Raw genomic sequence first — 27,739 nt, forward strand, 5'->3', positions numbered from 1 at the left:
GGAGACACAGGAGGGAAGAGATATGGGAACATATGTATATGTATAACTGATTCACTTTGTTATAAAGCAGAAACTAACACACCATTGTAAAGCAATTATACTCCAATGAAGATGTAAAAATAATAATATTAATTTTAATTATCTAATTTTTATCACTAATAATTGAATTAAAAACCAATGAGAAAATATTCTGATAGTTTATTCATTTTCCAGTTTAGTAAATGACAATTACTTAGTCTGGGAGAAAACTTTATTTTTCTATTTCCATATTTTTGCTTTTATAAAATTGAAGAAGTGAATTTTTAACGTCTGATATACCAACTTGTATATCTATGTGCATATGCACACACATTGTTACATGTAAAAATCTTATTGTTGTAAGGAATATGTTTGGAAATCGACCTTTACAGTTATTTTAGAGAATTTTATTAGGTTTGGATATATTTTTCTGAAAAACAGTGAGTACTATACTGAAACTACTACTAGTGATTTTTTTAAAGCGAATTTTTCTAGGTAATATTGGAATTTTGAAATATTGAAGTAATTTTCTGTATGTTTTAAATTTAAATCTGTGTGACAGCCAACTATGATATCATGAATATAATAATTTAGCAGCACTTCTTGCTTTCTTCTTCTTGTCTTTAGCTGGGCAGATGCTCAAACTCAAATCCAAAACATTGCTGCATCTTTTGACCAGGAGGCAGCTGCCATTCTTATGGCTCGGCTGGCAATATATAGAGCAGAAACAGAAGAAGGTCCAGATGTGCTTAGATGGCTAGACAGACAGCTCATTCGACTGGTAAGAAGTAAACATCATACTTTTCTGAATCCATACGCATTTATTTGTAGTCAATTATTTTCTTTCATGGTACTTGACAGCGTAAATGAAAGTCTGTATGAGGAACTCCTAATAAAGTTGCTGAGAAAGGCATAGTAATGAATAGCAGAGTTAATTTATCTCTTCCAGTAAACGAAAATGCCTTTTTTCCTTAAAATAAAAGAGTGACAATTATGTAACCTATTATTGTTATTATTTTGGGGGGCTGATATGAAATTAATTCCCAATTTAATCCTAAATTACTATATCTGTTTTTACTCCTTTTTTGCATATTTTCCTTCATTGCTGTGGTTTAAATTTTCTATTTTCATTTTAATGGAAATTTTAAGAGAAATTAATTAGGGTATAAAAATTATACACATTAACATATAAAAATGTAGGCAAGTCTTTTTTATCTGGATCTAGATTACCAAAGTGTATGTTAGTAAAGTTATTGATTATGATGATTTACTTGAGCTTTTAACATGTCAGGAGCCCATTACTTTCATTATGACCTAGAATGCTTAGTTCTGTTCTTTTTTTTTAGAAAATATTTATTTATTTATTTATTTGGTTGCACTAGGTCTTAGTTGCAGCACGTGGGCTTCTTAGTTGTGGCATGCGAACTCTTAGTTGTGGTATGCATGTGGAATCTCATTCCCTGACCAGGGATTGAACCCAGGCCCCCTGCATTGGGAGCTCAGAGTCTTATGCACTGTGCCACCAGGGAAGTCCCAAGTTCTGTTCTTAATGCTTCATTTTCACTCAGCAAATTCTGGCCTATAATTTCCTTGGAAGTACCTCTTCAGTTCACCCTTCAGCTCAAACAGCCTGTTGAGAACTCTCTCTGTTAAGCTATCAAATTTCTGTTTGTAGCAGGAGGCTTTTGTGCCCTTTGTCTAGATTTTCACACAGTTTTTAAAACATTATCGAGGGAACTAGTCTTTGTTTAATAAAGTTAGCCATTTTTTGTAGCATCATCCAGAGCTTTTATTCTTTCATTTCTGAGGGTGTTTTTACACTAGCACCTTTTTGTGAATAAAGCAGTCTTATGACGACATCAGCCTGTCTTTTTTTAACAATAGGCATAAAATCTCTCTTGGAGTCAACCACTGATTGGGCACCGTCAGTACAAATGTCAACATAGTTCCTCCAAGGTGGACTTTTGTTTCCATATAAGAAGATCAAAACATTAAATATATTTTGACCTTTGCTTGTTTAGGGCAGCAGAAAAGTTCTCTTGAATTTCACTATTATTTAGCAACTTGACATGACATTGGTGAAATCTGTTGACTCATCAACCTGAATGGAGAAGCTGTTATTTTTCAGCTAATTTACACAAAACTCTTCAGCATCATGTAACATGTCATGAATGTATCCACTTGTTATATTGTTTTAAGATGGAACCTTTTCAATTTCTCAGACTTCATCTTGTCCTAGCATTTTACTTACTGTAATTTTACATGTCATTGTTAGCACTCATCAACTATATGACTTTTCCTTTTCTAGATAATAAAGTTTGCTCTGAACTATCTTGCTTCCTGAGCCTTTTCACTGATTGTGACTTTGTTTTAACAAATGCTTTATTGTTTTGAGAGTCTAAAAGCTGTTTGAAGTAATCAGCACCTTTGTCAAATGGTTATGATTTGTAGTAAAGTACTTTTTCCATTTTGCTGGAGCTATTACTACATTTGTAGGTTATGACATGACACAAAATTGGATAGTACAACTTGGCTTATCAGCCCCACATAAAACCCACTGGTAAGTAGCTTTCAGTGTGAAGATGGACCTTTTCTGTGTTCTGTTGTATGGGTTTAGTGAAATGGCTCAGAAGATTGTAATTCTTCGGAATTCTCTGTAGGCTTCTGTCTAGAATCTTTCTCTTCTCACACCTCAGCTTCAAAAATTGCCATATTGTTTGAATGCCTGTAAAACACAAATGCTAATAAAATATAACATAGACTTGGTCTTGTAAATAACTGAATGAGACAGTTGCAAAAAGTACAAAATGATAAAAAATCTCACAATATAATTCAATTCTAAGCTACATATCCTGCAGTTTGCACCATTTACAACAGCAGCAAGTTGAGGGTAGAGGACAGGCGAGTCATGACATAATGAAAATTATACTCTGCTCGTCTGTCACAGCAGTATAGCTTGTCTGTTCCATGAGTCAGCTGGCAACTGTGTGTAAGAGGGGATTGGTGGAGGTAGTTTCCGAGGGAAAGGCTGATATCATCAGACTATTGCCGTGCTTTCTTTGCAAAACAGCTTTCATCAATTATCCATGATCCCCCATTGTCTTGTGTCAAAAACTGAGAATGGAGTTATCCAAATGAATATAGTCCTACTGCCACGTGAGACTAAAAGATCTGCAATGAAACTGCTAACAGGATAACTTGAAAACTGCATCACTGTGGCTGGCATCATATGGTGTGCAAAGTTCAAAAAATAATTTTTAAGAAGATCACAGTTTCTTATAGAAACCCTAGTGACTAATATATGGTAAAAGTGGTGGGAATATGGTTTTTACATTCTTTTCTTTAATTGATTGAATCAAATTAGTGTACAATTGAAGTGAAGTTTCAGGTGATGACAGATGAACCTTAGTTATAGAAGCTATTCTAAGTAGCTAACATAGTGTAGCCTCATTTTTTAATTTTTTAAAATTTTATTTATTTTTGGCTGTGTTGGGTCTTCGTTGCTGTGCGCGGGCTTTCTCTAGTTGCGGAGAGCGGGGGCTACTCTTCGTTGTGGGGCGCGAGCTTCTTATTGTGGTGGCTTCTCTCATTGCGTAGCATGGGCTCTAGAGTGCATGGGCTTCAGTAGTTGGAGCTCGTGGGCTCAGTAGTTGTGGCCTCTCGGGCTCTAGAGCGCAGGCTCAGTAGTTGTGGTGCAAAGGCTTAGTTGCTCCGCGGCATGTGGGAACTTCCTGGACCAGAGATCGAACCCATGTCCCCTGCATTGGCAGGCGGATTCCTTACCACTGTGCCACTAGGGAAGTCCCTAGCCTCATTTTTTGTACTGATTCCCTATTGCTGAATTTTCAGCTATAACAATGATAGCAACACGAACAGAGAAAGGATTAATACCTCTTAGGTACTACACTTTTCTAATTTTTTTCCTAATGAAAAACCTGTGAAATTATGCTAATAAACTTCTTACCTCAATTTGGTATAGTGAATATAACTGTTTTCTTTTTTTCTTGATGACTAAGAGTCATTTTAATTAAAAATAAGCCAGTGGGAACCTGCTGTATAGCGCAGGGAGCTCAGCTCGGTGCTCTGTGGTGACCTAGATGAGTGGGATGGCGGCAGCGTGGGAGGGAGATCTAAGAGGAAGGGGATATATGTATACATATAGCTGATTCACTTTGTTGTACAGCAGAAACTAACACAACATTGTAAAGCCACTATACCTCAATTAAAATAGATAAAATAGAAGAAATAAAAACAGAAATAAACATCTTTTTAAAAACTATTTTGTAGCTAATGAGCATCATATGGCCAGATTGGTGCTGGTACCACATTTGCTTCTGACAGCTTTAATATAAGCTTTCATTCTCCTCGATCAGAATCACTTAAGATATTGGTATAACACATGATATATGCTGCTTCCATTATCAGACTCTTGTTTGGGTCCATCTTGTGTCTGGCTTCATGGATCTGTTCCTTCCTTACCTTTTTGGCTCCTGACCTTTTCTACTGAATGACATCTTCTTATAACTTAAAATTACTATTTGATTTTTTTCATCTTTGACCTTTGGTTTACCCACTAACTACTCCTTTCAGCTGTGCTGCTAGCTACGATGGATAAACAGTTCATCTCTCAGGAAATCATTTCTCAGGAAATTTCATTCCCAGGAAATCTCTCTTGTTTAAGACTCTTGGGGCTTTCCTTGCAAATTTTATCACAGCTAGGTTTTCTTCTTGCTATACCAGTGGGACCAGGCACTTCAGTTGTGCTGTTTTTCAGGAGGACCACTTTTGTCATTACCATTTTCTTTTTTTTTTTTTTTTTGCGGTATGCGGGCCTCTCACTGTTGTGGCCTCTCCCATTGCGGAGCACAGGCTCCAGACACGCAGGCTCAGCGGCCATGGCTCACGGGCCTAGCCACTCCGCGGCATGTGGGATCTTCCCGGACCGGGGCACGAACCTGTGTCCGCTGCATCAGCAGGTGGACTCTTAACCACTGCGCCACCAGGGAAGCCCTACCATTTTCTTATAGAGGTTATGCTTTGACCCTTTGGGCCCATTTATGTGGATGGCTTTATGCATAACTAATTGCTGAATTGAAGACATGACTAAACTTCTTGCAAGTGTTGTTATTTTCCTCAAGAAATTGTATTACTGATGCTTTATCTGCCCAATCTTATTACTTCTAAATAACTCGAACGGTGGATCTTTGATATACCTCCTTTATGCTTCAATCTTTTTTCTCATTTGTATTAGTGTTTTGGTTGGGTTGTAAATAAGGACTACTACTCATGATTCCAGTAATTAATGCTGGGGCATTTGATAAGTGTTCAAAGAAATTTTAAGAAGTAACCCAGGGCTTCCCTGGTGGCGCAGCGGTTGGGAGTCCACCTGCCGATGCAGGGGGCGTGGGTTCGTGCCTTGGTCCGGGAGGATCCCACGTGCCGCGGAGCGGCTGGGCCCGTGAGCCATGGCCGCTGAGCCTGTGCGTCCGGAGCCTGTGCTCTGCAACGGGAGAGGCCACAGCAGTGAGAGGCCCACGTACCGCAAAAAAAAAAAAAAAAAAAAAGAAGTAACCCAAAGATTAGAAGTTTATGTATGTGTATATTATACAAAATTTATATTGTTATCTTTGGTAGAGTATAGATGATATTTATCAAAAAATAGGTGAATATGTATTTAGCCTCTGGATGCAGAAGGGTTTTAAACATGAGAGGTAAAATCAGGAGCCATTAAATAAAAATATTAAAAGATTTTATTGCATTAAAATGAGACAAAAGTCTGTGTGGTAAAAATACTATTAGCAGAATTTCATGCCAACATTTGTCATATGTATGACAGAATGTGAAAATTTTCATATACAAGAGCTGTTACGAATCAGTAGTATTTGGGCAAAAGATGAGCAAAGGTGATGAGCAAGGAATTAGCAAAATAAGGAATGCAAGTGACCAATAAACATATGAAAAAGTTACCAATCTTATTTATAATCAAATCAGATAATGTGTGACATATTGGCTTTTCCACAAAATCTTTTCAATGTGTTTGATATTCTAGATCTCAAGTGTATTTTATATTCTAGATCAGCACTGTCCAAGAGAACTTTCTACAGTGGTGGAAATGTTCTGTGTTCGGCACTGTCCATTATGGAACTACTACCCATATGTGGCTCTTGAGCACTTGAAATATGGCTAGTGCAACTGAGGAACTGGATTTTAATACAATTTAATTAATTTAAATTGGATTATAGCTAGTGGCTTTCATACTGGACAGTGAAGATTATTATCCAACTCCATAAGTTTCGTCAGTGAAGTGTTATTAGGGGGCTTTGAAGACAGAAACATTCTTATTCCCACATACCAAGATCTATGTTCTGAGGATTAGTGCTACAACTATAGCTTTTCTATCCTTTGGATAACTGTGGTTCTGAAATGATTTTTCCTGGAAGCCAAAAAATGTGATCAAACCAATTAGGCCTTCGTATGTGCTCTTTAAGGCACAGATAACTACATAAATTATTTAGTTGAACATTTTAGGCTGTAAAAGTCCTGTACTACTCGCAACAGTGAACCTTTTGTTATTTTTTGCTTATTATTTTTGCCCTTGATCATATTTAAGTACCGATAAACGTTGCCAGGAAGTAGACCAGTTGCATAAGTACTATAAAAACTTTTCAGGTCAGAGACTTTGCTCAAGAACAAGAGGAAGCTAACATTTATTGAGTGCTTAGTGTCAGTCATTGTGCTAAGCACTTTCTCATGTGGATTATCTCAGTTATTTAGGTGCCTTTTGTCACATTATCATAGAGGATTTACTTCTCTGTTGCTAGAGTATGTGTCTCCTTGATTTCCTTCCACTTTCTGCCTTTGCATTTCTTCTTCACCGGTTTACCTGTTGATCTTGATTTTCTTCAACAGTTCTTTCTTTTTGGTCTTTTTTCTAGTGTACCCAATTTTATAGCATCAGTTTGCCTTTGGAGCCACTATGGTATTTTGATAGTGCATCTTTCTGTCAGTAGACTATTGTCTTTTTTAAGTAGAGTCTTAGGGGGTGCCTGTTGAGCTCTTCTGGCCATCATCCAAGAGTTCTTTATTTGCTATCAGAGACACTTAGTTAAAAAAATTCAAACATTTTAAGATGAGTTGTTTTGCATTGGAGCAATGTATTATTTGTTTCCAAAATGCAAGTTTATGTCTCTGGTTGTAATCATTCTCTTGATAAGTCTATAAGTAATATTCCAGTTTTATCCTGTATCAAGTATCTTGCCTCCTAAAGAGCAATAACTTTAAAAATAGAGTATGCAGCTGATGGGACATATTTGCTCTCTTTAATTTGTGTCCCAAGCAATTTTGTGTGTTATCATACAGAACAGATTTGGAAATTCTTTTTTTAAACAGAATTGTTTATGATTGTTCATAGTTGCTGAATTAAAAGTGACAAACATTCAAAAAAATAGAGTATGCATAGACAAAGTTTTAGCTCTGTGCCAGGGAATATATTACTAACATGTTTTATTTTATTTAGTGTCAGAAATTTGGAGAGTATCACAAAGATGATCCAAGTTCCTTCAGATTTTCAGAAACTTTCTCCCTTTATCCACAGGTAAGTAGATAAAAGGTCCGTGTTCTTAGTGTTGACAGGAGCATTGGCTTTCACTTTTCCTGTTGTCTTTTATTACTCATTTTATAGGGTCATTCTTTTGGTTAGGTTTTAAGTTTTGAGATAGTTAAGAAATTAGTATTATGCTTGAACAGCTAGTGAAAAGTATGTAGTACTTTTATGATGGCCTTGCAGATAGCATTTATTTGTGTTGAGTAGAAATTTACACTGGAACCCTACTGTGGAGTAGAATTAGGTGTGAAGCAGATTAGCTTTCCATCTGATATAAGGGATCTAACTAATTACAGTAGTACCAAAAGGAAGTAATTTTACAAATCAGCTAGTCTTATAGCATGGTCTCATTGCCTGAGAACAACTTTATGGGGACATCCCAGGTAAGTAGAAAAGAAGCTAATTTAATTTATCTTACAGAACCTTTTCCACTTGGGTAGTGGAGTCTATCTGTTGTTTCGATAGATATTTTTAAAAGTCTAGGTTGTTTATATGATGAGTAATAGAGATAATATTTATTCAACTGAGTATATACTATGTGCAAGGAATTTAGGAGAATAAAGATGGCTGACATGGATCCCACTTTCAAGGAGCTTTCATTCTGAAGGGTGAGATATGAAATATACATAAACAACACAGAAAAGAAAGTGAGAAATACTATGAGAGATATATAACATTTAAAGGAAACTTTAAAGAATCCTTCCAAATGGATGATTTGATATATCTTTTTTTTTTTTTTTTTGGCGGTACGCGGGCCTCTCACTGTTGTGGCCTCTCCCGTTGCGGAGCACAGGCTCCGGACGCGCAGGCTCACGGGCCCAGCCGCTCCGCAGCATGTGGGATCTTCCCAGACCGGGGCACGAACCCGAGTCCCCTGCATCGGCAGGCGGACTCTCAATCACTGCGCCACCAGGGAAGCCCTGATATATCTTTATAGAAGAGGTAGTGTTTTGTTTTAGCTCAGTCTGGAAGGATGATTAATATTGAGATGTGGAAATTCAAATTTTTGCTCACAAAGAATTTGTTTAAAGCTTCAACTTTATTAAGTTGAAGTATAAGAGCTATACTTATTTTTTGAAAATCTTTTAGTAATCTGTAACCTAGAAGCTCCATGTTTATAGGGGGAGACTTTCCTAAATCTCTGATTGAGGTTTTGGGGAGCTAGGAATAGGCAGGGTCTATTTGTCTTAAGGGAGGCAACCCTTTGTGTTTTGGGAATTCTCAGGCCTCATCTTCATAGAGAAACTAATAGGAAAGGGAATTGAGGGCATTAGTCTAAGTATTTGACTAAATTCTCCACACTTTCCTTACTTTCTCTTCTCTCCCTCTCCAAGCCTTCTCTTTGGGCTTTTGGATCTTCCAAGAGATCTGGGCATCCCATCTTTTCCTCTCATTGAAAGTAGAGAGCCAGAGGACCCAGAAGTGCTTTTTTCTTTGGGTTTTCAAAGCCTTATGATCTTCTAAAAGGTGACATAAACTAAATCTAAGGGAGGTCTTCATTTATAAAATATTTACCCCTAGATTTACCAATTATACATTTTTGTAAGTAAACAAGAATGATTGAAGTGGTAAGGGATGAGAGAGCCTCTCAATGAATTATGGATCACTGAAAAAAGGAACAGGAATAAGAATTTCAATGAGTGGCATGTGTTGGGAGAGAGCTGTGGAATGAGTCCCAGGCAGGGCAGCATGTAGGCACTTGAGACCTGAGGGCTGAAGGAAGTTGAGAGAAGTAACTAAAAGACAAATGGGAGTATTTTGGAACAGATCCTATTGATTATATCAAAGACCCCTGGTGTCAAAGGAAAGTGTAGCTGTCCTTCATTCAGGCCTAATTCACCCCCTTTTTGATCTCTTTCACATGAGGAGTAGGTAGAAGGGGAGAAAATGAAAGGAGAAAGAAATTATGAAACAAAGTCTAGAGAATGTTTCTTAAGGATAAAGGAGACCTTAAATATTAAGAAATAAGTGGATATATATGTCCTTTTTTTTTAAACCAGTTTAGTTTTGGGGATCTATCTGTTAATCTATTTTTATGTTCTCTTAGAGTCTTTTGGTGGTGGTAATGAATAGAAATAAAAAGGCTCAGAGATGTGGACAGAGAGATGAAGAATAAAAACAAAGGTTGCTGCTAATGCATCACCTAGCATCAGTCTCTAATAACTTAGATCTGAGCGAGGGGATTTTGTCCCTATTCTTGTTTTCCTTTTGAGTCATCTTTTTTGCTTTAATTTTTAAGTTGTTGTTGAATTATATTTTTAAGTAACTGATAAATATCATGAGTAAGATTCTTTCTGAGAAATACAATTTAGAATGTTCTTATTGTAAGGTGTTGTTTTATTGTGTTAATGGTTGTAATCAAATGCTTTTGTAGTAGTAAACTTCTGTTGTAATATTAAAATCAGTAAAAGCTATCTCACATGTTTTATCTTATAGTTTATGTTTCATTTAAGAAGATCTCCTTTCTTGCAAGTGTTTAACAATAGTCCTGATGAGAGTTCATATTATCGTCACCATTTTATGCGTCAAGATTTGACCCAGTCTCTAATCATGATTCAGCCTATTCTGTATGCATATTCTTTTAGTGGACCACCAGAGGTAAGAGGGACAGAAAAAGAAATTGGTTTTGTTACTGTGATGTGTGCTATTAAAAAAATAAAACAACTAGGTTTTTCTTTAAATATAGTTATTAAATACAAGAATTTAATTCAAGTGTTATCTTAAGTTATTCATATATTCACTTAAAAATATTTATGAGTGCTTACTACATGCTATATACAATGCTAGGCTGTATTAGGAAATCATTAAAAAATAAAACAACAATGAGGTAGAAGAGACTTTTTAAAGATCATTTTGTCTAGTCGTTTAGTTGATTAAATCCTATAGGGCTCATGATTATTCTTATGTCTTTAACAATGTCTAGAGGTAGTGATGATTCTAGAAACTGTATTCCAGAGTTTAGTGTCTGACAATTAGGGCATTCTGTCTAAACAGAACTTCTTGTTTTAATATAGTCTCATTCTCCTATAGTCTTTATGGAACAAAAGATACAGTTAATTATAAAGATATACTTAAAAAAGTGATAAAATCATCCATTTTGCCTTCTTAGAAAACTGTCACACTTATTTTAACCTATTATTAAATAGTTTTTCCGTTCTAAGGTTAAAATTATCTGTTACACTACTTAAAAGTATGAAAATAATACTTTAGGAAAGGTTATTATAAAGAGAATATTTATAATATCTACTGATAAATGATCTCTAATGATGCCTTTATTCACTGTTTTGTAAAAAATAGTGGGTAAAATGTTGTATTTTTTAAAATTAATTAATTTATTTTTTATTTATTTGTTTTTGGCTGCGTTGGGTCTTTGTTGCTGCACCCAGGCTTTCTCTAGTTGTGGCGAGCGGGGGCTACTTTTCGTTGTGGTGCACGGGCTTCTCATTGCGGTGGCTTCTCTTGTTGCCGAGCACGGGCTCTAGGCGCCTGGGCTTCAATAGTTGTGGCACACAAACTTAGTAATTGTGGCTCATGGGCTGTAGAGCACAGGCTCAGTAGTTGTGGCACATGAGCTTAGTTGTTCCATGGCATGTGGGATCTTCCCGGACCAGGGCTTGAGCCTGTGTCCCCTGCATTGGCAGGTGGATTCTTAACCACTGCGCCACCAGGGAAGTCCCTTAAAATGTTGTATTTTGTTACTATAATTTTTAAAGTAATTTGTCATAGTTTCTACTTTTCTAGAAAATGCATTTTTAATATGTTGGTCTATGTTTGGTTTTGTAGTTCTTTGAATCAGGAAAAAAGTTTTAGAAGTAACTTTTTTTCTTGTTATCATAGTAATATATGTAAATTGTAGACATCCGGAAAATGTAGAAAACTGTTTAGAAGAAAATTGGAATCCCACTGCCTACTCCTATCAAATTTCAAACTCTCTGTTTAATCCATGAATCCCATTAGCTTCCTTTCTTAAGACTTTGCTTTTGAAGTTATCCTCTTTCTCTTCTGCATCATCACTTTCTCTCATCAGGATCATTCTCATTAACATAGAAACCTTAATAGCGCTTGTGTTAAACAAAAAGCCCCTGGACTTCACATTTTCTCTAATTGCCACCACATTTCTCTGGTCCCAGTCACAGCTAAATGCAGAAAGTTACTTTTCTATATGTTCCCACATCACATTCTTTTCTCAACCTATATTAGTCAAAGTCTTGTCCCTAATTTTTAAATTTTTTTTATTTGGCCGCACCGTGCAGCTTGCGATATCTCAGTTTCCTGACCAGGGATTGAACCCAGGCCACAGCAGTGAAAGTTCAGGATGCTAACCACCAGGCAACCAGGGAACTCCTCTTGTCCCAAAATTATACTGAAACAACTCTTATGAAGGTCACCAAAGCCTTCATCTTGCCGGAACTCTCAACAATATTTACCTTGAGGATTTTCCTTGAAAACCTTTTGCTCTAGGCTTCTCTGACACCTACAACACCTACTGGTTTTCCTCCTCCTCACTGCCTGTTCCTTCTCAGTCTCTCCCTGCTGGTTTCTCCCTTTCCGACCTCTAAGTGTTGGCGTGCTCCGGGCTCAATCTCTGACTTCTTCTCTAGCTTCCCTTTCTCTAAGTGGTGCAGTCTCACCATATAGCTTTAATTACCATCTTTGTGCATGTGATACCCAAGTTCAGGCCACTTCCTTCTATTTCATATTCAGTACTATTTTTCCATCTCCAAATTTGTTCTTTCCCAAGCCTTTCCCCTCTCACTCAGTGGTACCACTATCAGTTAGACTCTTTCCTCTTGACTGGACTCTATTTTTCAATTGTTACTTCAGTTTAGAGATTCCTCAGAAAGTTAAATTGAAATATACTTTGAGAATTCATAATACTAAGAGGTTTTATGTAATAAGGTAATAAATTAAAAAATTTAAAGTGTCCTAGAAAGATCAGTTTTATGTTTTTAATTATGTTTTCCTGTTTCCTCTTCCATTGTTTTCTTTGTGTCAGCCGGTTCTTCTTGATAGCAGCAGCATTCTTGCAGATCGTATTCTCCTCATGGACACATTTTTCCAGATTTTGATTTATCATGGTGAGGTAAGAGTCCATAGCATTTAAAGCTAAGCACGTAGGTTCAATAAAGTCCTTTTATTCATAGAAGCTTTTCCCCTTTACTATATGACTAGTGTTTCCTCTATGATAAGCTTTATTTCCACTTTTATAAGATATGTGTAAATCTAGATTCTTTGAGAGATACAGATCTCTTTTTTTCACAAACCTACACTCAAGCTTATAGTCTAGTATTCTAGTAACTTCAGCAGATATATTTTTCCAGTGTTTTAATTGTAAATGATTTTAGATTTGCACTGTAATGGTGAAGACCTTATTCAAAATATTACTTTAAGTGATATTATCCAGGACTTTTAAAGACCTATTGATTATTATTTTTAATTGATACCAGTTACTAGTGCTGTTTACCTTTTAAGAGTAATGTCTATGATATGACAGAGCTAGGTTTTTTGCTTATATCTTTTGTCTTTTTGTACTTTTGTTTCTTCAGTAGCTCATTAATGTGCTTAAATGAGAAATCAGAAATGCAGATGACTGTTTCTCTGTTAAATATGGAGATATAAAGCAATATAGAGTATACATTGATTGATTCAGTTAATTGATTCAGTTAACTTAGAAATCAAGCCAGGTTTAAAGTTGTGGATGATTTAATTACATGGTTTTTGGAGTCATTTTCCTTAATAAAAGAATTGATTCAGATGCTCTTTTACAGGTATATTATTTTTATAATATTATTGCTATTATTATTAAAGTTTTTATGTTTATGTATCTTGGGAGAATGTAACTCCATTGGTACAGACTTCATAATAGTAGGTCATTAATTTTGAAGTCTCTAGGAAATCTTTTGTAGTGAAAATCCCCCTTATTTATCATAAACTTAGGTAGATAGCTTTTAGCTAACATTAATATGATAAGTATAGCATTTTACAATTGTTCTGGCTGAATTATTATTTCTTTTTACTTTTAAAGGAGAAGAAATATCCTAATTTTGCATCTGTTTACTCAAGAATACTGAAATTAGGATTTGTAACTTAAAAAAATTTGTAACTCAAAAAAAATAAATAGGATAATGTTCTATAATTTTCTTATTTTCTGAAGATTGCTTCATTTGAAAAAAAATCTCTTAAAGTTTTTGGTTAGGCAAGAAAAAAAGTCATAATTTTTTAACTGTTGTAAAATTAGACCATAGCTCAGTGGCGTAAGTTGGGATACCAGGACATGCCAGAATATGAAAATTTCCGCCACCTTCTGCAAGCCCCAGTGGATGATGCACAGGAGATCCTTCACTCCAGATTTCCAATGCCGAGATACATTGACACTGAACATGGGGGCAGTCAGGTAAATACTGTTAATTTGTTTGTGTGTTTGTTTGTTGCTGGTTTTACGAGTTGATCCTACTTGCCTTCTGACGTTAATTTGAATAGACTGCTTCACCAGGCACATAAAGGAAGGAGATGGGCAGATGGTTTCCAGGGGAAGGTATGCTTGCTTTTTGCTTTAGCTTTGAGAGCAGAGCAGTAAGATTATTGACTAGCTGTCTAAAGCTGGTGGTTTATCCCATCTTCTTCCTCCAGCCCAGCTCTGGTAAGGAGCCAGGATGGCATTATGGTGGTATGCAAGCTTTAGTTGAGCAAGAAGATATGAACAACTTGGGAAATAATTTAGTGTACTTTTCTTAAATCTGTTTACTTACGGTAAAGTCTATGAATACGAAGTTTGTGGTAACATAATGTTCTTCTGTTTTCCTCATTCTGTCATTTCAATTTTCTAGGAAATATAATAGGAAAGCATTATGGCATTGTAAAAAGGTGTGTAATTTTTAGAATTATGAGGATTAAATAAGATACATGTACATATACACATAGCCCTTTTGGGCCTTACAGAAGACTCAGGATCCCTTAACATACACTCTTAAAACACTTTTACTGCTCCCTTGTAATTCTTATTAGAGTTATATAAATTAATTATAGATTATTATAAGTTTGTTTCACTTGTTCCTTAAAAGCACAGATATTGCTTTGTTTATTAATGTATCCCTAGTGCCTAGCACAGTATTACATAGTAGGTAATAAATATCAGTAACTATTATTCAGAAATGATAGCAATTATTATTAGGGTTTTACTATAATAGAAGCTACCCTGTATTGAGAATTTGCAAAGCTGATAGTTAGCACTTTACATACCTTCTCTCATTTGATTCTCATAGCAGTCCTATTGTTACCTCCATTTTACAGATAATAAAACTGACACTTAGGATACTTGTGGCCAAGGAAACATAGTAAATGGAGGAACTGGGATTTGAATCCAGACGTCTGACTCTTGAGCCAGTGCTCTTGTGTTTCTACTTTGAGAGTAGAAAAAGATTTTATATGGTACTAAATTTCAAAAGGCAGGACTGTCCTTGTTCTTCCAACATGTAATAACAATTTATGACTGGTTCTCTCATTGATGTTTCACCGCATGTAGTGCTGTCTTCCTCTTTTATTCTGGTTATTATTTAATGATGATAAGGCATAGTGGATAGATGGGTAAAATGTTGGGTATGTGCTCTCATGGAATAGCCTACAGTTTAAAAAAGTTTGAGAGTCATTGTTTAAAGTAAAAGAACATGTATAGGTTTTCATGGCTTTTATTTTTATCATTTTTGGGAACTTCCAACCTCTGATGACATTTCAGACCAGGTATTTGGTAAATGTCACAGTAACCTTGTCATAATTGTTGCAGACATAATCTTTATAATGCTGAGTTTTGGACTCAACAATTTGTATTTGTTGCTATGAATGTTATTATGTATGTATGATTTGGCGAGAAGAGGTTACATTTATTATTTATGTGTGACATATAGTGGCCTATATATTTCAAACTTTAGTTCATTTTTTTAAAGTTGCATTTTAATAAAGTTAATTTGACCAAAACATATTAAATAAAATTGAGTTTAGATAGTATAATACATTTGTTTAGCCTATATTGACCAAATCTATTTTTGATGGATAATATTATTTCTTCTTTGCTTTTAAGGCGCGTTTCCTGCTTTCGAAAGTCAACCCTTCACAGACTCATAATAATATGTATGCCTGGGGACAGGTAAGTGTAAATAGCAGATGTTGGAAATTATTTCTTTGTGTTATTATAGTTTGTTGTTTTAGTGAATGCTACATTTTTTCCTATGTATTTGGTAATGTCTGTTGGAAAAGTAATAAAAAAATAAGAGTCGAAAATAGAATTAGCATTTGGTGGCACCACAGAAAATAAAAAAGTGATTATATCAAATAGATAGAACCCCTTCATATTTCAAGCTTAACAATTTACCCTTGAGACAAAAAGCAATAAAGTGTATAATATGAGATAGGAGGTGATGATTCAAGTTTAATGCTAGGCTATGAACTATAAAAGGCCACAGTAAGCTGGGAGTGGTCAGGGATTGTGGTTGAGCAGGAGAGGCTGGAAGCCTGGAAATCATTATTAATATATTTTAATTTGGTGGGAGTCCTAACTCTTGATACAATATATCAACATTTATCAAGTGTTCCAATCTTCATGACTCTGTATTGGTACTTTAAGATCCACAGTGATCATCCCTGCCTTTGAAGAGCTTGTAGTCTAGTATTAGAAATAAAATACATACCTAAGTAGTTAAAGTACAAGGCAGAGTGGGCTATGTGCTTTTAGGAAGATTTAAAGTATTACAGGGGGATAGACGAGGAGGAGTGGAAGAGGTCACATGGTGGCAGCAGGAGAGGGTGTCAGAATAGAGCTCAGAAAAAGAGACATTTCCTTTTAGAGTGGTTATTAATCCAGTAAGTAGAAATTGTATGAGGAAGGGAATTCTAGGTAGAGGACAGTATGGAGTAAGGTAAAGGGTACACGTAGGTATGAATAGTAGAACTATAAATTGGCAATATATTGTGCAGCCAAATTGTGGAGGCTCTTGAATGCCAGGCTGAGGACTGAGGAGCTGAGTCTTTATTTGCTAAGTAATGGAATGTTACTGAAGGTTTTTGGACAGAGGGGCAAATTTGAGTCTTAGATAATACAGTCGAATCTTAAGATTAATTGGGAGCAGTGTGTAGGTTGAAACTGTATCTATCGAAGTAATCCAAGTGAGAGGGAAAGAAGACCAGATGGTGAAAAAGAGTAGATCTGAGCGATATTTCAAAAGTAGAGTCGGTGAGATTTGATTAGAAGTTGCAGGAAAGGAAAACTTACTCCGGGGCAAGACAGCTGTATGCAAAATGTGAATTCTGACTGAATTCTGGATTAGAGAGAGAGAACAGCTTATAAAGAACATAATTGGGATGATTTGTGATATTTGAATGTGGACTATATGTCAGATACTAGTATAATATTATTAAATTTCTTGAGTGTGATAATGGTGTTGTGGTTATGTAGGAGATTGTCCTCGATCTTGAGAGATATATCCTGAAGTGTTTAGGGGTAAAATATCATGATGTCTTCAACTTGCAGAAATTATTTAACAAGAAGAAAAAGAAAAGGAAAAATATATAGAAACATAAAGAAAATGTGGCAAATGTTAATCGGTGATTTTATGTTTAGAGTATGTGGGTGTTTGTTCATTGTACTTTTCTCTAGGTTTGAATTTCTGAAAAATAAATAGTTGAGGGAGAACAAGGTAATACGGGGTTTTGAGCCTGGGTAACTGAGGAGAACATGTGCCAGTAAGTGGGAGGGTGGAAAGAAAATGTTTGATTTTATTTATTTTTTATTTTTTGTTTTATTTTATTTTTTTGCCACATTTTTTGTGGGATCTTAGTTCCCTGACCAAGGATTGAATCCTGTCCCTTGGCAGTGAGAGCGCAGCGTGCTAACCACTGGACCACCAGGGAATTCCTGAAAATGTTTGGGTTTAGACTTTGAGTTTGAGATACCATCTAGATGCCCAAATTGAGCAGATTGTTGAGAATTTGGGTTTGGTGATCAGGGCAAGGATTCATAGACAAGTGATACTTAAAGTCATCACAGTGGATTCTTGTCCAAGGAGAGAATAGAGAGGCAAAACAAGGATGAGATAAAACCTTGAGGAAGTACAAGTGGTAGGAATATTTTATAAATAATCAGAGAAGTGGAAGGAAAATTAGAAGAATACCACATCCTAAATGATGAGGGAGGACGTTATAGAAGGAAGAAGAAGGGAGTAGCAAATATTGAGGTGCTGCAGACACTTGATTTGATGATTAGGAGGTTATTTGTGGCCCTTGGTAAGCAGTTTTAATATAGTGGTTGAGTAGCAGATAGATTGTAAGGAATTAGTAGGTGGTAAAGAAGTGGAGGTCATAAGTGTAAATGATGCTTTGTGTGTGTGTGTGTGTGTGTGTGTGTATAAATGATTCTTCTGCAAATTTAGCCTGAGTGAAGAGTAGGATGATTGTTATTACAGTAAGGGCACATAATTTATTTGTGGACCAAGTGTAAGGAGCTAATGTAGGGGAGACACAGAAGAACAGTGTATAGATGTTTACGATCCTCAAAAGGAGACAGTGTGATCACACGCATTGTGTGGTGGTTAAGCATTGGTAAGGAGGCAGAACATTTCTTTCTGCAAAAGCAAAGGGTGAGAAGAAGGGTGACGACAGAGAAAGATTTTGAGGTGGAGAGAAAACTCACATTGGATAAGCCTGTTTCTTTTCAGTAAAAGATTATTTGCTAAGAGAGAGAAATGCTGGGGTTAAGAACTAGAAAATAGAAAAGATTAAAAACAGCTATAGGGAATATAAGAAAGCAACAGAAGATGAATAAAAGACTTTTACAGCATGGTGAGGGTCCATTTTATTTACTAACAGTTTCTTGAGCATGCTTCTGTAATGTTCTCTAGCCATGCTTTGTAATTCAGACATTGCATTGGGGCTAATTTAGGACTGGAGGTAAGAAAGATGGACACAGCAAAGGGAGTAGAATAATTGAGAACGATGTTAGATAACTGACTGTGGGGTCCAGGCTGGTTAGAAGAGCAACGAAGCAGTAATTGGGATTAAGGTCCTTTTCCTTTGAATATAGAGGTGCCTCAAAAGTTTGCCTTGGGCTTCCCTGGTGGCACACTGGTTGAGAGTTGGCCTGCCGATGCAGGGGACACGGGTTCGTGCCCCGGTCCGGGAAGATCCCACATGCTGTGGAGTGGCTGGGCCCATGAGCCATGGCTACTGAGCCTGCGCGTCCGGAGCCTGTGCTCCGCAATGGGAGAGGCCACAACAGTGAGAGGCCTGCGTACCGCAAAAAAAAAAAAAAAAGTTTGCCTTGAATTCTGTACATTCACTGTTTCTCTGGGTGATTGTATCCACTCCTATGGCTTCATCTTTCATCTGAGGCTAACTTGTAAATCTCCATCTTTGGTTTGGCTTCACAGTGACCTGTAGACTGGAATTTCTATAACTGCCTGCTGCACAGCACTGGAGTTTTCTGTAGACATTTCATAAGCAGCATGCCCCAACTTGAACTCTTTCACACTATCTTGTACTGACTGACTTTCCTATTTTTATAGAGGGCCCCACTGTTCTCTCAATTCCCAGGGCTTGGAACTTTAGTCATTTATATCTTCTCCCTTCTGCCCCTAATTACTGACTTATTTTCCCTGTCCATTCCCTCCTTTCCTTGTCCTAATCGAAGTCAGGCCCTTGTTACTATTCACATAGACTGTTGGAATTACCTGCTCTTGGGGCTTCAGCCTTTTCTTCCATTTTGGCACTGGCCAGAGTGGTCTCCCTAAAGCCGTTCTAAGTCAAAGCACTGCCTAGAAATCTTTAATAACCCCCTACTAAGTTACATAGAAGTTCTATATTGCTATTGAGGGTCCTTTGTGGTATGCTCCAAATAGCTTTGTCCACTTTTAGCTACTCTTTAGTCTTTTTAGCCACTCTTTAGTCTTTTTAACCAAACTGGACTTCTTACTCCACTCTGAATACACTGAGCATGTGACTTGTCCCTATCACCACTTGTAACACATCATAGCCATCCCTCAAGGCTCAGTGCAAAGTTTACTGACTCCATGAAACCTTTTCTGTGATTGCATGACTGGATATTGTGTAATATCCCTGGCGCTTCATCCCCAGCCCCTTTTTTCATCTATTTCTGATGACACTTATTTCTCCTGTTAGATTATAAATTACTTAAGGGTGATAACTGTGTCATTTTCATCTTTGACTTTCCACAGTACCTTAAACATAGCATATATTGACTATAATAGATCTGGACAGGAGAACAGAGAGATGTTTTAGGAGTTAAGAAGCTTTCGTGATATAGATAAATAAATTGAATTCACAATCTAAAAGTCCTGAAAGGTGAGGAGTTTTTTACAGCAAAGAAAGGAACTTACTCTTGGAAGGCGTTCAAAGGGTACACATAGCACATGTGAGAAAAATTTGTGCCCGTATAATACATATACGTATAGACTCTCAATATCACCCCTCACCCTCTTCCAGTTGCTGGGGGAACAAAAAGCCAAATATTACTGTGATGTGGAAGTTCGGAGTACAGGATGTACCATGAATCATACTTTCCATTATACTTAACTCTAGTTAACTGAGTATTGGTTTTGGTTCTGGATCCCACAACTTAAGAAGAACTTATTTAAGAAAAAAAAATTACAAGAATATAGAAAAGTAGCACCAATAAATAAAGTTCATAGAGTTAATGGAAATGGTGAATAATCAATATGAAGGGGAGGTTAAAGAATTGAAGGATACTTTAAAATAGTACTTGTCAGGGGTCACATATCACATGCCCCTAGGGACCAGGTGAACCTGACTGCATATAAGAAAACTTGACTCTCAGTGTCAAAAAGCAATACCTGGAGGCAGCGGGCTATGGCAGACTAGGGTTTGTGGGGAGGGTACACAAATCCTTTTCTAAAGGGGGTAGTGTTGCTCCCCTCCAGATGATTGTTGCCATACACATAATTCAATTAACAAAATGTTGTGAGCTCACATTATGAAGACCAAATAAAACCTATCTCTTTGTGGCTGAATTTCTGCATTAAAAAAACATGGTTTAGTTCATGGAAATAATGGCTTGTTCCTTGTTTGGGGAGGTTTAAATTACAGCATGGAGATGTAGATGGAAGACATATAAAGTAAAGAACTTGTTGAGCTGTTAAACATGGAGAGGCATCATTCTGGGCTGGTAATTGAAAACTCTGCAGGTTACTAAACTTCCTATGCCTTCTCTTCCTTGTCTGTTACAGAGTTTGATGACACATACTTGATATGCCCAGTAATACTCAGTAAATATTAGTTATTAGTTTTCCTTTTTATCACTGGAAAAAAGACTCTTTAAAGATATTTAAGATAGGAAAGAAAACCTATTTTAAACTGAAGTTTAATTATTACTGCTTGGAAGTAGGGGCATTAGAGACATGAATAAGAGCCCTAACACTTAAGCCAGACCCTGAAAGATGGAGATTATTTCATTGGATGAATATGATGGAGAAGGAAATCCCAGGCAAAGGAATAAACCTGCATCTTGTTTATCTGATTCACTCATTTGTTTATCCATCCACCCATTCATCTATTCAGTACTCAATTTTGAAAGCCATCACCTTTGGAGAAACTTAAGTGTACTTACTTGTTATTAAGTGAATTCTTTTTATTGATTTGATAAAAAGTTGTTTAAATATTTATAGTCATTAAGTTAAAATTATGTCCTTATACTATATAGGGGTTTTAATTACATTGTTATCAAGTCTGTCTCTCCTTAGATTTTTTATAAAGTGTTTTCCTCAAAGAGGCAGTTGAAGACAGTTTGGGTTTCTTCTCATTATTGCATTTTAGAAAATATAATCATCTTTTCCAGGAATGCACTTTAAAAATTTTTGTAATTTTTTGGCCACTCCACACCACACATCATGTGGGGTCTTAGTTCCCCAAGCAGGGATTGAACCTGCTCCCCCTGCATTGGAAGTGCGAAGTCTTAACCATTGGACCGCCAGGGAAGGCCCCCAGAAATGCATTTGATTTAGCAAAATTTAGGAATTAGTTACAGTTACACCTTTGGGGGAAGCTGACATTTGATCCTATCTTTTATGAATAGATTCTTACAAAAACAAAACAAAAAAATTTCTATAGGATTTTACTTAGACCATTTCTTTAAGATTGTTTCCAAACTATTTGAAAAATCTTTCATTTGTATTAAACTTGTTCATGTGTCTAAAAACAATGAAATTTTGGTCTGACATATTTAAATCAGTGTTTCTCAGTCTTTATATTTTGTTAAATTTGAAAACATCCCTTTCCTGTAATGCTGTTTGAAATGTCAAAATTAAATAAATATGTTAATTAGAAGTAAGAAAGAAACCAAGAGCCCTAAGGTCTTTTTTGACCTATGATTTTTATAAGAGAAATTATGTTAATATTTTTATAGATAATAATAGCTAATAAGCTGAGTCTGTACTGTGTTTTAGTCATTATGCTAAGATTTTCATACACTTCTATTTGTTAAAACACTCCTGTGAGGTGAGTACTATTAATCCTATTGTTCAGAAGAGGAAATTGAGGCTTATATAGATTAAGTTAACTTACCTCAAATCACACAGCTAAACTGTGACAGGGTCTGGATTTGAACCTAGGTCGTTCTAACCCCAGAATCAGAATTTTTAACCATTAAGCTAAATTGATGATTGAAATTTAGGGCGTTAACATGGTAGCCAAGCATTTTACTAAAAATTATGGAATTTAATACCTTAGTTTTCTTTTTGTCAGAAGTCGAGTACCCAGTGTAAGTATTATCCACGGATGGCCTGAAGAGGGCACCACTGCAACACTGCTTCTGTGACAGGGTGCTGGAGGTTTCTGTTGCTATAGTGCTTCATATACTAAATGATATAAAGCTTGGAACCTTTTGCTTAATCCTGAATATATTTTAAAGAGAAAAAGAGTGCAGTTGTAAAGTTGAGATCAATCAACTGCAAATTTTTGATAAAATTGAGCTGAGCATTAGTATTAATCACTTCAAATAAGATCACAGTATATGAATTAGAAAATCCATATATATTTTGTCTTGGCTAGGAGAAATAGATCTGGGATTGGGTGAATTGAGGTGGAAAATGTGTAAAATGGAAAAAATTCAGGTATAATAATAATAATGTTATATGCCTACTGTGTGTGTCAGGTATTGTGTTTGCTTTACAAAGTTTAACTCATTTAATCATTATAGCAACCATGTGAAATAGGTTCTGTTATTATCTGTATTTTACAAATGAGGAAACTAAGATTCAGAGAGGTTAAGTAAGTGGCAGAGCCAGGATGTGAGCTCGGCAGTCAGGCTCCAAACTCGGAGCTCTTAATTCCAGTGCTGTTGTCTCCCTTCATTATCAAGTTTTTCAAGTTCTTATAAATTCACATATGAAAACACATAATAAAATTGATTTTCCATTATTCAGGAGAGGTTATGGCATATCTGTGGCTATGCCAGCCTAGAACCACAAGACCTATAAAGTCAGAGCTCATATTTGCCACTAACTTGCTGGTATCCTCTGAAAATTACTTAATTTCCTTGTTTTAGGTATTTTATATATACTGATAAGTAAGAAACTGGATATCAGGTGAAAACTTTAAAAATCCAGACATAGAGGGCTTCCCTGGTGGCGCAGTGGTTGAGAGTCCGCCTGCCGATGCAGGGGACACAGGTTCGTGCCTCGGTCTGGGAAGATCCCACATGCCGTGCAGTGGCTGGGCCCGTGAGCCATGGCCGCTGAGCCTGCGCGTCCGGAGCCTGTGCTCCGCAACAGGAGAGGCCACAATAGTGAGAGGCCCGCATACCGCAAAAAAAAAAAAAAAAATCCAGATATAAAATATTCTAGAAAAACTTTCTTGCTACAATAAAATTTCATTATTAGTGGATTGGATTACTAAGGTAATCAACACAGTTTTTATTAAAATAGAAGTTAGGAATTTTCCCTAACCCTTGTTAATTACTTAGAACTCACAGAAATCAATTAAAATTACTTGAATGAAAATATATAAGTATAGTTTATTTTAAAAATGATATAAATTCTCTTCCTTCCATCTGGCGGTTCTGCTAAAATGTGTGAGTGGAATTTTATTTTAGTAAACAGGCAGCAATAAGGGAGACGTATTTCTTAGTAGTGATAAAAACACCAATACATTCAAGACAAATGAACACTTTTATGGAGCTAATGTAAGGCCAATTGGTAAACTGCGGTACGAATCTGACTCTGACCACATGGGGTTAGTGCAGACTCAAAAAGTTAAAGGACATGGTCCACGAGACTGCCCCGACTTCAGATGCCAGCCGAAAGTCGAATCCCAGGTTACCCACACTTCTGACCAACTGGCTACAAATCCGTGTGTGTGGGGGGGTGGTGAGAAAGGGAGGGTGCTGGGGTGGGCAGTGGGTGGGTAGAGTGGGTGGGGGGTGGGTTCCCATAACCCCCCTCCCCAGGTTTGGTAATTCCCTAGAACAACTCACAGAACTCAGGAAAGCACTATATTTATGATTACAGTTTTAGTATAAAAGTTACAAGTTAGGTCCAGCTAAATGAAGAGACAGCAAGGTCTGGGAGGGTCCCAGATACAGAGCTTCTGTGCCCTTTTCCCATGGAATCAGGGTGTATCACCCTTGCAGCACATTGATGTATTCCTCAAACAGGAAGCTCTGCTGGGCTTTGGTATCCAGTGGTTTTTTTGTTTTTGCTTTTGTTTCTCTTAGGCATGATTGATTGAATCTCTAGCCCTGCATCTCTTCCTCCCTGGAGGTCAGGCTCTCTTAAAGCGCAGGCATCTAATTACATGGTTGATCTTTCTGGTGACTGGTCCCTATCCTGAGTCATCTCATCTCATAGCATAAACTCAGGTGTGATCTGAGGGGCTCATGAATAACATATACTACTTTCAGGAAATTCTAAGGATGTAGTTTCCCTCTCAGGAGTCTGGGACAGGAATCTGGGACAAAGGCCAGCAGATTCTTTATTATACAACAGGGAGCATAGACATTATTCTGCTTAAAATGATTTCCTTGTCTATTTTTTTAACATTTGTTTATGTACTTTAAGGTATCATCTCCTGTGTTTTAATCATAGAAAATATCTTTCTTTTCCTCTAGGAGTCTGGAGCACCTATTCTCACAGATGATGTTAGTTTACAAGTGTTTATGGATCACTTAAAGAAACTTGCTGTGTCAAGTGCTGCTTGATGTGCTAAACATATTAAGAACACTTAAGAAGATGAAATAATATTTCAGTTTCTTTGTCTCCCCCTTTTTTCAGTTAATCTGTGGAAACCAACAGAGAGATCTCTCTAGACTCTCTATTAGTATGGTTTGAGACAACAAATGGAAAAATGTTCATGTTTGTAGATTAAGCTAGAATATAAGAGCAATAAGAACAAATTTGTTTTGCTTGTCACAGTATTATAACTGGTTTTAGAAATTTGAGGTCTTTATAAGTTATGTTAAAAAGTAAAAATAGAGTCTGCCTTGTACTACAGAGATATAACTCATTTGTATGTTGCAGACAAATTCAAAGTGGCACTGAATGTTTTGACCTTTTGAAAACTTGTTTCTTAATTTTAACCAAAAAGTAAACCAAATCATCAACAGTAATGATAAATGTGAGAATTTTTGCCTATTCATTGAATATTTTTCTGTGATTTTCAGCACTTACGTATATACTATTTCTGTATTTACTCTGTGAAGGCGGATTTATTTTTATGATGATTTGTTTAGGAATTATTTGACTTTATATATGGTAATTTTTATGAAGATAATTTAATGTTGGTCATTTGAAAAAATAGTTTAGAGATGAAAGTTTTTGGGTAACAATTCCACAGTTGGCAACATATGTGAAATTCCCACAAAGTATTCAACTATGTGATTAAAAGTGATAATTTTTTTATAAAGGGAGATAGAAAATAAACAGTTTGGCACAGTACATTTTAGAAAGGCTTTGCAGTAAAAGGACTTCTGTAACTTCTAAACCAAATTTGGCATTCACTGCATGGTTTTGTTTCCCTTTGTTTTTCTGAGGTAAATTTTACATTATATCCTCCAGTATTTTAAACTATTTTGGGAGTTTACACACTACTTTTGGTTTTTGCTTCCATTTTGTGAACTTTATTAAGCTGTAGTTCTTATTGAAACAGTATTATCTAATATTCTGTTGAATTTTATCATTTGACGCTCAGTTCTATTTTGATTTATTCATTAGTATCATTCACTTTTACCTCTTAAAGTTTACTTGTAGCAAATGTTTACATTGCTAAAGCCAGATATGTTTGACAATGAAATTTACATCAAGTACTGCAAATAAAAGGTGGTGCTATGATATGGGCCTGGAAGGACAGTGTCATGATTGTACTTGCATGAACACTATCATCTGATGGTAAAATAGACAGAAACTTAAAAAAATTATTTATATGTTATATTCAATTGGAGTAAATAAGTTGCTCTGTTCCATTTTATTTGAATTGAACTGTGCTAGGTCTAAATACCAATAAAATATACTTTTTCTCTGTTTTCCTGCTTATTTTGAAACCTAGTAAGCCTGAAAAGCCTAATGTAAAATTAAAGCATTTATAAAACTTGATATTAGTGGATTAAAAAGTTACTCATTTTAAAAAATAACAGCTTTATTGAGGTTTAATTCACATATTACACAATTCACCCATTTGAAGTGTAAAGCTCAGTGGTTTTTAGAATATTCATGGAGTTGTGTAGCCATAACCACAATCAATTTTAGAGCATTTTCATCTCCCAAATAGTTATTTGTTTTTGCTATAAGGAACTGAGGAAAATCCCTGTGATGATGATACATGTTTAGCTTGCCTGGGCCCTTAACTTATATCCTTTAAGAATGGGTTGTTTTTTCTTCTCCTGAGTGATGAGCCGCTACTTACTCCTAAACTTTCCTCTACTTCTAAATCAGTTACAGCCGAAGGTACTAAAGTATCTCTGTATTTAAGGGATAAGAATGAACAAATATATCATCATACCCTTTTAGCTTACCATTTGAAAGAAGTCACCCTGGATAATTTTTGTGTATAATTTAGCTATTACTAAATTGCTAGCTATTTAAATAGACTTGAAGGAAGAAATGTTTAACCCTTTTAATGAACTTAGAGTGGATAACAAATATTTGCTAAATCACTAGCAGCACTGAGAAGCTTTGGTGTGTCCAGAACTATTAGGGAATTCATTCTTGAACCTACTTACCCCTAGTGGCTTTATCTCTAAAAATGACTTTAGATCTCATCTATGCACACTTATATTTTGTTGTAACAGAATAAATTTATGCTTTTATTGGCTGATTCCAAAAATGATCTGATACTTCCTCTATCCAGTTCTCCACTTGGTAAACTTCCCTCTCATATTCCCTAGCCCAGACTGCATCTAAGGAATGTGCTTGTTTTCCAGTCCAGACCAGAAACTAAGGAATCATTTTCAACTCTTACTCTCCTCAACATCTTTAGTAACCAAATTATACCAATTCTATCTCTGTAATATCTCCCTAATCTGTTTACTGTTCTCCATCTTACTGCTATTCTACGTTCATCATATCTCACCTGGTTTGTTGAAATAGCCTTCTAACCAGTCTGCTTTCCCCAGTCTCTTTTTCTCCATCTTTCTCTTCAATTCACTGAAATGTGGATATGATTATGTCATTCCCTCTGCCCTCATAATGAAATCCAAACACTTTGACCTGGTAACATTGTATACTACACATCAAATCTATAGCTCTCTCCTAGAAATAGTACAAAGGATGCAATTGGAAAGGTAGTGCTGGAGAGTGGTCTCTAGTTCTACCTAAGCATTAGTCTTAGTTGTGATATTTGGGGTCAATATAGTGACAAGAGCAAATGCATTCTTTATTGGCTGTTACAAACTAAATTCTGTGGCTCATTGCACTTGGCTTTTAAAAAGATGAATATATTTTTTCAGTTATTTTTCAAACAATACTGACAAATTAGGATTATTTGTTTTCTAATGTCTAGCTTTACATTTTATTTTATATATTTCCTGTTTCTGATGTACATGCATACATCTTGTACTCTGATGTGCTCAATTGGTATTCATCTTGAGCATGTTATCAAGTAATTCTAGAG

The 27,739-nt window shown here is 36.0% G+C and overlaps 1 protein-coding gene across 1 annotated transcript in view; it reads left to right on the plus strand.

Annotated features, from left to right (window-relative positions):
* The window catches only part of SEC23A (SEC23 homolog A, COPII component), a 55,404-nt gene extending 29,251 nt beyond the window's left edge, over nt 1-26,153 (plus strand). The window contains exons 13-19 of the mRNA XM_024762064.1: nt 646-799; nt 7,535-7,612; nt 10,058-10,219; nt 12,618-12,704; nt 13,860-14,015; nt 15,696-15,761; nt 24,744-26,153. Of these exons, the coding sequence (XP_024617832.1) occupies nt 646-799; nt 7,535-7,612; nt 10,058-10,219; nt 12,618-12,704; nt 13,860-14,015; nt 15,696-15,761; nt 24,744-24,833 (793 nt within the window). The 3' untranslated portion in view covers nt 24,834-26,153. The remainder of the gene's footprint in view (nt 1-645; nt 800-7,534; nt 7,613-10,057; nt 10,220-12,617; nt 12,705-13,859; nt 14,016-15,695; nt 15,762-24,743) is intronic.
* The last annotated feature ends 1,586 nt before the right edge of the window (nt 26,154-27,739 follow it).

Source organism: Neophocaena asiaeorientalis, unplaced genomic scaffold, assembly GCF_003031525.2.
Source record: "Neophocaena asiaeorientalis asiaeorientalis breed wild unplaced genomic scaffold, Neophocaena_asiaeorientalis_V1.1 scaffold190, whole genome shotgun sequence".
NCBI lineage: Eukaryota > Metazoa > Chordata > Mammalia > Artiodactyla > Phocoenidae > Neophocaena > Neophocaena asiaeorientalis.